The sequence below is a fragment of the Aulostomus chinensis genome, chromosome 23 (genome assembly GCF_037954235.1).
Source record: "Aulostomus chinensis isolate RoL2024-O1b breed Wild chromosome 23, RoL_Achi_v1.0, whole genome shotgun sequence".
In the NCBI taxonomy this organism is placed as follows: domain Eukaryota; kingdom Metazoa; phylum Chordata; class Actinopteri; order Syngnathiformes; family Aulostomidae; genus Aulostomus; species Aulostomus chinensis.
In genome coordinates this window covers 18916502-18928918 of record NC_141342.1, presented here as the reverse complement: position 1 = coordinate 18928918, position 12417 = coordinate 18916502, and the positions used below count along the sequence as shown (strand labels likewise).

The following is a 12417-nucleotide window of genomic DNA, read 5'->3' as shown; positions in this document are numbered from 1 at the left end:
CAGCCTGCGTGCTACACAGACCCTTTATCACCCTCTTCCATCTTTATGTAAAAAGACGCAGGCTGTGCTGTTGCACTCCATCTATCAATAAATGGTTCTGTGGTGGCAAACTCATTTTCTAAGACATCCCTCTCTTTAATCAAGCAGCCTGGCATGCCGGGTAGTTAGTAAAAACTGTCCACCATCTTTCCTCCAAACGAAAATGAGGACAGGAAAAATTAAAAATAGAGAGTGCAGCCGCTTGTTTGACTTGAATTAGTATTTTGCGGTAGATTCTCACTGACGGATAGTAAAGAGAAACTCTGTAGAGCTTTTGTGGTGTGCAACCTTTCACATGTGGAATACAATGGACTTTGTTTGAACAGCTGCGTTTCTCCTCGAACCAGGTAGCTCGTCGAAACCGCACAATTTATCTGCCTCTGTTTGAATAAAGCTGCTCTCAAGGAAATGGCAGGATTGCTCTCTTATTCACCGCCGCCACAATTACTTATCTTAAACAGGACTTCAGCTCGTACTCCCGCCAAACCCCAATCTTCAGCAAGTTATTTTTCACTCATCACTACCGTGCAGCTCTTTGCTCGTCTTCTAGCAGGAACATACGCTGGATGCCGATGTGTTGACAGCTCTAAAATAACATCTGAAAGGAAATAATGTGCCAATCACGCCAAAATATGCAGATCCTTCATTTAAAATGGACTCCACAGAGCCACCCACAGAAGTGTAAACCACACAAGACTGCAAACCAGTCGCTAGACGAGGAAGAATGACACCAGACAAACATCAGAATGTCGCAAAGCACACTGTGACAGTTTTGCAGCTCTTCGGTCGGCGGGGTCCGGTCGGTTTAGGTATGCTCGATAGCAGATAGCATCAGTTGCTGGGGAGCAAAAATTTACCTCAAGTGTGAGATTGCGTCCATGAAAATATGTTATAACTTTGTTGCAGAAACAGATTCTTTTCTGGTATATCAATTTTATTCCTCTAGGTCTTGATGCTAGGCTAACTAGCCAAACCTTAATCCTCAGCAAGTGATATTTCACTCATCACTACCGCGCAACTCTTTCGCTCATCATCTAGCAGGAACAAACGCTGGATATGTTGACAGCTGGAAAACAACATCTGAAGGAAATCGTGTGTTGGCTTCTGCCAATGGGGCCAAAAAAATGCCAATCCTTCATTTCAGATAGGCTCCAAGAGGCACCCTCACTTGTGTTTCAAGCTTAGCTACAGCATAATTCTCTGTTTTGCATGGAAACAGAGGTTGGGCAGTCAAACAGAGGTTGCGCCTGCGGTGCCGTCTGGCATATTCTCTGCCCATGTCTGCAAGGTGTCTCTGCCAAGGCGACTGGCAGCGGCCATGCCCTGATGGAGCAGGAGAAAAAGGATGTTTGGTGCCATCCTATCGCCACACAGGCAGCTGCAGATAGCACACATGGCAAGTGCGGCCATGCCTTTAAGTACAGAGTCTGAAAAGAAAACAATTCTGTGTTTGGCCCAGAAAAGACGACTTTTCCCGCTGAGTGAATGAAAGTGCCGGAAAGATTAACCTTCCTTGAGTAGTAAACACTTAATTTCGTTTTTATTTCGCAGGGAAATTCAGCGTGGATGTGTGCCAGAAGGAAAAAAAAAAGAGAGAGAATCTGTGGCAAAACTGTTTAAAAGAAAACACTACAGTTGGACTGGAAAATAGAGGACCCCAGAGGAGAGAGCTTCCTTCTTTTTATTGGTTCCCAGGCTTTCCATAGCTCTGCTTCACCTCTTCTACGTGTCACCGTCTTTGCTCTCTGGTGGAAAATATGGAGGGTTCCCTGTCCTGTGATAAAGCTGTTGCCTGTGAGATGGGAGAGAGTGATCCATCACTCCGAGGTGTTGGTTTACCCCGCCAATCAGCACCACTGAGGGATGTAACGCTGTACACGCTACCTCCGTGCATCATTTACCCAGCCCTTCAGTGCCTAAATAACGTGGGTTTGGCAGTGTGTCTGTAAAATCCTAAAGCAGTCTGGCAAATCCTCTGAAAGTTCTGATACGCATGAATTCTGGAGGTTGTTGTGGTTTCGTTTCGTTCGCTCCTACAAAGTGAGCTGAAAGGGTCTAGTTGAAATCCCCTTGACTCTCCAGTGCCAAATGATAGGGTTACAGTCTCTCTTAGTTTGTAGTAGGATAACACTTAACTTCCGTCAGGCTTGGACTGCCAAAAACGCAACATAGAGTGAAAGAGCATAAATATAGAACAAGATTCTTTCATTTTTTTTTTCCCCCCTCCAGTGACAGAGCTTGTCGAGTGCCTCGAGGCGGAACCGCCACAACGTTAGGAAGCATTACCTGGCAAGCATCCACAGAGAATAAACATTCATGGGCAACTCCCGAAAAACCACTAAACCAGAAAAAAAGGTCTTCAGGTATATCGCCTGACAATAAAGCTCTCCAAAAGGTCAGATTTTCTCCATCAGCGACAACAAGACGACAGAAATGATTACGGAGCGCTGCGGCGTTATGGTGCGGTGTATTTCTGTACAGTCAAGGACAATAAAAAAAGTGACCTCAGGCGCTCCTTTTGAAATATGAATCCCACAATAAATGCTTCATAATGTATGGGCTAATACCTCATAAAAGGTCCAACAGCTGCTAAGCTGAATGGGCCTGTGATATGACAGGGTCAAACAGGTTGCTGACTAGTGTACACAAAAACCCCAAAATGAACAAACAACAGAATCCTTGAAACAATGTAACCTGATCCCAAAGTTTCAGCACCATCTGTTGGCATTGTGAACCCTGAAGGTGGTAAATTCTACGGGAGGCCACTCCTCTGTGACACCCCCCCCCCCATCCCACTCCTTTCTCCACATCAAAGCTCATAGATCTTTGAAATACTTCTACCAAATTATGTTAGTTTTTTTTTTATCTCTCTAGGTTGCGACAACATCGCAGCTCTAATTTTAGCCGTGTCAGGTGAATGCATCAGGTGTTAGCATGTGCTGGAGATCCAGGTGGTGTCTGCGGAGCGTTCTGCACCTGCTACCTGTCCTCACCCAGCCATCGAAGGGGCAGATTCCCAGGATGCCGGAGGGCAGCTGCTGACAGGCACTGCTTCGGATACCCCCCTTAGTTTCTATCTGGCTTCCCTCAACGGGGGCCTCACAGGTTCAGCTGCTAAGGGAATGTAAAGATGTCAGTGGGGGTGGTGGAGGTCAAGGAGTTGGTAAGGGAGGGCAGGCCTTCAGTCATTGGCGGGCTGCATGCCTTCAGCAGGAGGTGAGTGTCCCAGTTTTACAATTATACCCCACCATAATCACTTTCACAATCCAAAGGCAGCTCGGTGCTCATGCTCAGGATGTCTCTCGTGATCACGTTACATCCGCTGTGTGTGTGTCCCCTGCACAACCTAAACCGCGACCCCTCGACCTCTGCAAGCCCCGGCTTCACCTGTCCTCCACAAACCTGCCAGCACGTTAGCAGATGTAGACTTGCTCGTAAAAAAACAAAAAAAACAAAACGACCCCTTCGATAATTCCGTAAGGATCATTACACGATCTGCCAATTCAATGTCAGTAAACTTTTATGTAGAAATTCCATCTTTAACTTGAACCACTGAGAGCACAACCTCCCTCGAGGAGGCTCCGTGGATACAGAACACGAGAAAAGTGTCTGTGAATATAATTTCCTCCCCAACCACCAGAAATCCAGAACACGATCCATTCCATCTCGAGGCCGTGTAATTTAATAAGTTGGATGAGCTCACGATGGAATTCTGAATGCCATTAAAAAAAAAAATGTCATCTTCAAATGTTTCAGATTTATCAGCCATTATATTTGAACAAAGTCTTAAAAACATGATTTGTGGAAGCTGAAAAGTTCTTATTTCATCCACCTCACATGGACCCCGTGACACATCCTGCCAATGGCCTAGAACTCCAGGCTTCAGGATCCAGGGTCTATCATTTGTTCCAGATCTTGTTGCCTTTTAATACTTCCCCTCTCTCTATCAAATACCCTAAACATTTGTCCATTATTTTTTGAGATATCCTCACAAACAGACACATTTCTCAGCCTCTTTGGCCAAAATATCTCAGACAATCAACCTTAAAACCCTTCAATTGGGAAATAGCTTCCTTCCAAACTAAAACCTGGAGGTTTGTATGCTGGGAACGTTGTCCCCGGGACCCTCTTGAGTGGATACCTTTGCTAAAGCCAAAGGAAAATATGCGACTCAACAAAAGCTGATGTTCTTTGTCTCTCCTCCGGTTGACGATGATGTTCCAGGTAGTTTCTCGTATAATCCTGCTGACAAACCGAGAGGCGGATCTAACAGGACCTGAGAGGCTATTTTAGTACGTGCACCATTTTTTGTACTGCAATACTAAAATGGGAAAAACCAAATAAGGGCTCGGTTTTTTTTGGGGGGGGGGGGGGTATTGTCAAATCTGTTTACAGAATCTTGACTTTCTTAGGACATTTGGAGGGACTAAAGTCTCAATAAGGAGACAGCGGAGATGCATTTTAAGGTTGTGAAGACACAACGCCAGGATGCTCCTCCCGGTTTAGGCGGCTGCATAAATCAGGTTGTAGGCAGGTGTAGCGTTTGAGTCTCAGGCGATGAGGACCAAACTATTTTCATGTCTCTATTTAAACCTCAGGGGAGCATGTCATTCCTGTACTCTCTGGCTGGGAGACATCCAAGGTACTTAAAGTTTGCATGCTGACATAAATATGGAAGTATACACACACAAACACACACACACACACACACACACACACACACACACACGTCTGTTACATGTGGCCTCCTGCTCCAGCTGGTTTTGTCATGACAACCTGCACACAGTAAACACATGCGTGTATTGTTGTGTGCTAATTTTTTATATTTGTTCAACGCTTCCCTAAGACTTCAGCAGCTGAGGAGGTTCTTCGGGAACACGCAGCCTCTCCCGTGGCTCGGTGAAATCATGCTTTCCAACTGCTCCTCCAAACTTCTCTACACTCAATTACAAGAGAAATGTCAGGCGGCAGCAAACAAGGTCATAGTTTACACTTCGCCAACCGATTAATTGACACGGACTCTAAACGCAGCCAACGTATGAGACACTTGGAGATCTGCCTCATGTCCTGGGAACTCTAACAGTTTCTGGTCGGCAGAACTTGACAAAATGTGACTTTATTTGATTTGATTTTCTCACTTTTTTTTCTTTCTTCTTCTTCTTTCTCCTGCGTAAACGTGTCCGCAAACATCAGCTCGTTAACTGTTACCAGGGGACGACCATCGGTCAAGAAAAACGAAAGCATTTATCGAAGTTACACACGCGTTTACATCAGAGACAAACATGGACATGTGAAGCCACTAAGACGGCATGGAAAAACACACACACACACACACACACACACAAGTCCCCGCTGGGTCACTGCTTTCCCGATTCCCTCTTTATTTCCATTACCGCTCTTACTTTCACTTAATGCCAGCTCTACAAACAGGGAGACCCCGTAATTTAATATCGTTTCTCAGCTTCTCGCCTTTCTTTCGCTCCGGCAGGAAGAAAACAGGAAGCTGTAGCGAATTCTGCAAAGGTACAACAAGTAACTCCATGAGTAACATTCCTGGAAGCTTCGTTTGAATCCACACCGGCACCCGTACACCGGCACCCGTACACCGTCAACGACAGCTGCTCACGTCTTCAACGGGAGGGAATTATAATTTGGTCTTGACCATAAAGTTGTGATTTATTTATGTTATTTTTTTCTGGTGATTTTTATTTCCCCAACATGAGAATCATCATCTAGAAATGACTCGACCATTTTATTTGATCTGTTTCAGGTGGACACACAAACACACTGGCCGCCTCCATCTGTGAATCTCGTCAACAGGCTGGCTGTGTGTTCTCATAAAATACCTAGAAAAAACAAACTCTAATTAGAAGGGATAATTTGAGTGTTTGCAGGATGTTTACTGAGCATTTCTGAGGCTATGTAACAGCCTGAAATGAAAGAGAGCAGTGAGTGATGTCACTGCCATGCACTGACCTGTAGGTCCACCACCAGTTAATACTTCAACCGCTCCAAAATCCAAACCGAGCTGCCGTGTTTTGCTAGCAAAGCTAACGACAGTTGCCACCCTGGCTCAGGCTCGCGGACGGTGGTCCGACCTTTCACACTGGACTCCCTCCCCCCCCGAAAAAAAAAACACAACAAAAGAAATGAGAACAATATGTCATGGCTACCTACGATGTCTGAGAGTTAAGAGAATAACCACACGCACGCACGCACGCACACGCCATCATCAGGTTTCATTTTCACATATTGTACATAATTTAAGCAATAAAGTCTTTAGATCTCGAACCAAACCATGAAGGACACCTGGCTGATTCTCGCCTGTTAATTTCCAGTCGCTCTTGATTCAGACGTACGTTTGGGTTTTTTTTTTTTTTTAATCCGAGTGCTCCGATACTTCCGATACTTCCGTAGCTGCAGCTCTGGCAGATTCACACAGCCTGGAACAAACTTCCAACTCTAGCAAAAAAAAAGTTTTGCTGCCTAACAAACACGTTTCTTCTCTCGATATTCATTTGTTTTGCTGACAGTAAATGTGCATGAATGTTTGCATAAAAGTGTGTGTGATCCAGTGATGACAAACGCAGGTACTTGAGTGTATCCACGTTGGTGTGTGTGTGTGGTGGAGCTGGCTGTGCTTCTCCCCTGGTGCTTAGCGGGTCACACGTGTTTTTATGAAGCCTAATTAACCCATTAAAGAAAGGCTAATCCCAACCGGTCTGCAGACATCAAACGGGAACCGCGGCAGGTCTAGACAGGTGAAAGCCGACTGTTCCGTAACCCAAGTCGGCCAAAAACCTAAGACGCGCTCGTCTGTGGTTCGGACCTCGGCTGCACTTCACAGCGTTTGTGTTTGACCTCCGTGTTTGCTCGCAGTGTCTGTTTCCACCACTAAAGCCTAACAGGTTGTGTGTGATTATACGGATACGCCGTTGAGAAACGGGTAGTGAAACGTAACCCTGACTGACTGGGCAATTAGGGCCTGCGGTGTTGGTTTCCAGTTCAACAAAAGCCCTGAATGTACTGGGAGGATATATTCAGAGAGCTACAAAATATGGATTCTGTTTGAACGGCGGAGCTGATGTCGATATTCTGGATACGTTTGGGGAAATTCCCCCCAAAAATGACTTGTTTTTTAAAAAAAAAAAACAACAACAAAAAACAAAGCGATGTGAATAAATGCAGATGGGGACAGAATTTCTCCAAATCCCTGGACAGATAAAAGTTAAAAGCAACCAATGTTTCATGCTCTGACAGCTGTCCTGTCAAAACGGCAACTTCTGTCCTTCTCTATAAATCAGAGATTTATTTGCATCACAGCTTTTGGGTGTGATTTTTTTTTTTCTCTCTTTGTTTATTTTTTTTAGTCCCAGTTGATGGAAAATTCCCATAATAAACCAGACAACTATAATCCCTGGGAAAAGCTGGGAGAGGAGGCTAGAGAACGTCGCATTAGGAGCTTAGAGGTGTTAAATGTGTTCCACACGTTCCCCCGCGAGGACGGAGGAGACGTGCGATTCACGCCGCGGACGCTTATTGGCCTTGATGACAAACGGAGAGACTCCCGAGAGTCGGTTTGACTGGAGAACCGCGTCACTCCGGGTAGAAACGCGCAGCATTTGAGACTTTAAGACCCCAACACGCGAAACAAAACACCGAAGTTGCAACAGAGCCGGACACCAAGGTGAAAATCTACTTCCTCTTGGTCGAATCACTTTTCTGTCTTTACGGACATCAATTCCAGCATTTGCTCTTAAATTTTCTCGTAGGGCACAAACTTGGCTTGAGTTCCACACTACATCAGGAGTCTTCGTCGTCTCTCCCCCACAAACCCCCGTCGAGATTTAAACAAAATATAAAAGACACATTGCAACTGAATTCAAGACAATGAAACACATTTTAAGGCATTTTGTCAATACAGAAAATCCGTGTTGGACTTTTTCAGGCCCTGTGGCCCCCCTGAGCTCAAGCTCTTCATCAAGATTAGTTTAGTGGCCCAATAAGCACAAACAAACCGTTATTTCAGTTTCATTGTGAAGAGAACGTAAAACCACAGTTGAGTTGCTCCTCAACCTTCGCACTTTTTAAACCTGAACTGAATTTAAAAATTCTCCCGACTCCGGAATCTTTAAGCTCCCGTGGTCTGAACGTGCCTGCGTTTGACACCCTTTGATTCCTTCACTTCCACCATCAGGCTGATTTCAAGCACTTTTCCAGTGTACAAAAATACCCCCCCCCCCCCCCCGAACTCCCGTATACGACCCGCCGCTACGAGACTCAATCAAACGCTTCCTCGCTAACAAAACCGCACGACATTGTCAAGGGGAGCTGACAAGAGCGCTCCGGCGTAGCAGCGATGAACTCCGGCAGAGTGGGCCTCGTTGTTTTAACAGTTATTTATTCCTCTTTTCAATTCAAGGGTCCTTCTCTTTTAAATGGACAGCGTATAAGAGGAACCGGCACTAGGGTCCAAATTCCAGGGAATCTTGGCAACGCCTCGGGATAGATGGGACCCTCATGGATATAAAACCCCACAATGGATGAATAGGTAAACAGAAGGGTGTGAAAGAGTGATGGCGAAAAGAGAATGTTCACTCTCAGAGAGGCACAAAGAGGGAGGTGTGTGAGTGGGAGATGGGAGAGAGCCAGAGTGCTTGAGGGGGGGGGGGGGGGTGAGCGGTCTAGAGGGAGCTGTCGGGAGGGGAGTGAGAGTAAAAGTTTGGTCTCCAGGCTTTTAGAGGGTGCTGTGTGCAGTGTTAACTCAATCAAAAGGTGAATTATACCTCCCGAGACACTCAGGTAACCTTTCATTACGGCTCTAATGCTTCTTAATAACAGAGCCGCAATGTCGGCGACGCCCCATTAGGCCCGGAACCGGCGAGAGGGAGAACCATTACTCCTGCATGGAAACGTGAACTCACCACACACACACACACACACACACTCGCAGTGACAGATGAAATCAATCATAAACTTGACTTGAGCGACGGTGACGCGGCAGCCGCGAGGAGACGGGGGCGAGAAGTTCCGTCACGTCCCGCTGCAGCCAGGCGAGACGCGGGAGCACATTTAGGTTCTTATTTTGATCCTTAAGGTTTTGGAAGAAAAGAGAGAACGTGCACTTCCTGCTGCGCTCTCACGAATCGTCTCAACAGAATAATCGCGCTGGAACCGTCGCGCAATTTCGACGGCTGGCGCTTCATTAAGTTTGGCACAATTTCTCCGAAATTAAGATCTTTAGAAAAGAAAGAAAAGAAAAAGAAATTTCACTGTTTAGATTGCAGACTCTGTTAAAAAGTTCCAGCTGACTTTTCAAGAACAGGCCAATCTTCCTGGGAAATGTGTGAGTAATTAAATTAATTAGACAAATTTGTAAGTGAAAGTGTGATTTCGGTTTGTTGGTTTGATGTTGGATGAATAAAGTTTATTAGTTATGACCGGGGGGGGGGGGGGGAGGGGGGAATCAAACGAGGAAAAACGGCAAATTAAATATCAACAAAAAGTAGGAAGGCCGGAAGAAGAAATTAAGCCGAATGCTTGGAAAAAGTAAAACGTTTATTGTTAAATGTGGTTTTCAGAACTTAATTTACTCGACCTTTTTTTTTTCTTCAAAGTTTTCTGTAACTTGTAACACTCCTCTGACGTTACAGATGAAATAAAATCCAAATAAATCCAGTTAACTTCATAAAAGATGCAGATGAATTTGCGGTGAAATTTCTTTTTTTTGGGGGGGGTCTTTTTTATGGGACACACAGGACATGAATTCATTTTTCAACGAGCGAGAGAAAAGTCAAAACAGCAACCAGAATTAAATTCTAAACCGTGTCCTGGTCTGGGGTCCCAGTCCTGACCGGGAGGTAAAGCTGGATGCCACCAGGGTCCCACCGACCCAAACAAGTCCAGCCCAAAGAAATCTGCAACAAGATGAGCAGCCTGACAACGTCAGACGTGGCTGTGGCGTCATCGGTCAACAGGCTGCAGGTGTGGAATGAGGATCATGCAGACGTTTTATTAGTAAAAGTTTAAAAGAAATAAAGACGGAAAGAAATGAAGAAAAGTTGGCTCAACACGATCCATCACCGAGTGAGAAATTCGTCAAATCTAGACATCCCCGAGTGACACCCACTCACCGGTACCACTCCAGGCCGTTCTGGTAGTTGCGGTCGAAGAAGTGCGGCTCCGCTCCCACGGCTCTGATGTCCGGGTGAACCCGGAGGAACTCCAGCAGAGCCCGGGTTCCTCCTTTCTTCACGCCGATGATGAGAGCCTGAGGAAGCTTCTTGCTTCCATCCCCGAGCGGGCTGACTTTACCTGCAAACCTCGGAGCCACTTTCCCCGATGAGGCGACTAAATCCGGCGGCGGCAGGAGGAGAGACTCCTCCGGCGGCGGAGGCTCCGCGACCCGCCCCGCTCCCTCATCCGCGAGTACCCGTGAAGAGCGTCTGGTGGCCGCGTAACCGGCCGGCTCAGACCCGGCGGTCCACTCCAGACGTTTAGTCCTGAGCGACCTCAAGAAAAGCTCCGCAGCCCGGCTGGAGGAGGCTTTACCGGGGGAGGAGGCGGCGGTGGTGCTGCTGCTGCGGCCGGCGAGGCAGTGCAGGAGGAGGAGAGAGGTGAGTAGGGAGCAGAGCATGACCGCCGCTCTCCTGGAGATGCCTCGGGACGGGGGGTCCAGTTTAGTGATGCGGCTAAAAGCCATGCCGGTCCCTGGGTGGTCGGTGCAGGAGCCATGCTAGCCGCACATGGTTGAGTCTTCCTGCCATGAGGAAGAACACCCGAGTCCTCTTCATCCACCAGCTGATGCGGATGCACCTCCACCTCCACCGGCAATGAGACCAAATAAACCCCGACAGATGGTACCTGCGGTGCAAAGGTGAGACCCCCCCCTCCCCCTCCAAGGAGAAAGCAGCGCGCAGGTGCAGGTGCTTCCTCCGGAGCTGAGCGCGGGATGCCACCGAGAGCCCCACGACGGTGCCATCCACACGTGTGCAGAGTTGTAAACTTGTCTCGCATGTCGGGCCCGGATGACGGGCAGATTGTCTGGCCAATCAAGAGGAGGAAGAAGCATGCGGAAGCCAATGAGGTTGCAGCAGGGCGGAGACACGTCCACATCCCATCTCGGATGTTGCTGCACTAGAGAAAGTTGTCATCGATCAAGTGGAAAGAATGCAAACTAAACAAGCAAGACATGATATGTGTGTGTGTGTATATATATATATAATGTATAAAATGGTTTAAAGCTAGAACGGATGTGAAAGGTCAAGGCTGACATGGTCCCCTGGTAGTAGGAGCACACAGGGCGGTGACCCCCAAATCGGGAGAGCAGCTCCAGCAGATTCCAGGACCAACACCTGAAACCGCACAGAGAACAGTCCTAGGACCAGCTAAGATACTGTGGAGAACCCTCAGGCGCCCAGGCCTCTGGTAGAGGACGTGAGCTGGAGGATGACACAGAACCACCCTCGTGAAAAAAAAAGGTACATCTCTGTGTGTATACTGAATATAGAGGTATGTACACGCGTCTGTTTTTAGAAGAACCAGGCAGACTAAACATGCTAACTCCACAGAAAGCGTGTTTGGAAAGGAAAATAGTTCATTGTTGCTTGTACCAGCATGTTTTTGCAAATGTCTCTCAAACGCTCAAGTGGGACGGTTTCCTCCGCCGGGCTTGGCAGCCGCATGCGGCTCCAGTCCAGGCCACCGAGGGAGGCGGTCCTCCGCCGTGAACTCTGTGTGTCTTTACCACACACAGAAGAACAAAAGCCGGTGAAATCATGATAAAACGGGGACGCATTATTCCCTTACAAGCCAACAAGAACAGAACCAAATGTTTCACATCTGCTGCTGCCCTTGTGGGTATTAGCATGAGAATGTGCAGGCAGTGTTTCAATGGTGCACAGCTCACTGCTCAGGAAAGAGGATGGAGACCTCAACACTGGGCCGGAACGCCAAGTGCCAGATGTCGTCCCCCCCCCCCCCCTTTTTTCAAGACAATATGCAATGGGGGGGGGGGGGGTGTGTGTGTGTCCCTCGCTTAACAAATCACACCCCGTGTCTTTGCTCCGTCTCGCTGACACTGGAGCAATGCTCGAGCCTCCCCACCCTCCCCTCCTCCACCCACCCACCCAAACCAGGCGTGATGACACCCAGCATTCCCTCACAGAGGTCAAACGGCTGCCGGCGAAATAATGATGCTTGAAAAGTCAGGTTGTTGGACAGATGTTGGATGTTCCTCGAGAGCAGATTCCACCTTTTTATTTATTCACTGTCATTAAAGGGCTGGTCGAGTGGTCCTGCAGGGGTCGGGTCCTGGTTCTAAAGGGTCAGACCTGATTCATGGGATAGAACAGCCCCCCACCACCACCACCACCACCA

General features: G+C 47.4%; 1 protein-coding gene across 1 annotated transcript in view; it reads right to left on the bottom strand.

The window, feature by feature from the left end:
- Positions 1-11007, bottom strand: part of LOC147239908 (heparan sulfate glucosamine 3-O-sulfotransferase 3A1-like) — a 33235-nt gene extending 22228 nt beyond the window's left edge. Inside the window, 2 exon segments of the mRNA XM_086195634.1 lie at positions 10173-10702; positions 10705-11007. Coding sequence (XP_086051760.1) covers positions 10173-10702; positions 10705-10773 — 599 coding nt within the window. The 5' untranslated portion in view covers positions 10774-11007.
- Between the last annotated feature and the right edge of the window lie 1410 nt (positions 11008-12417).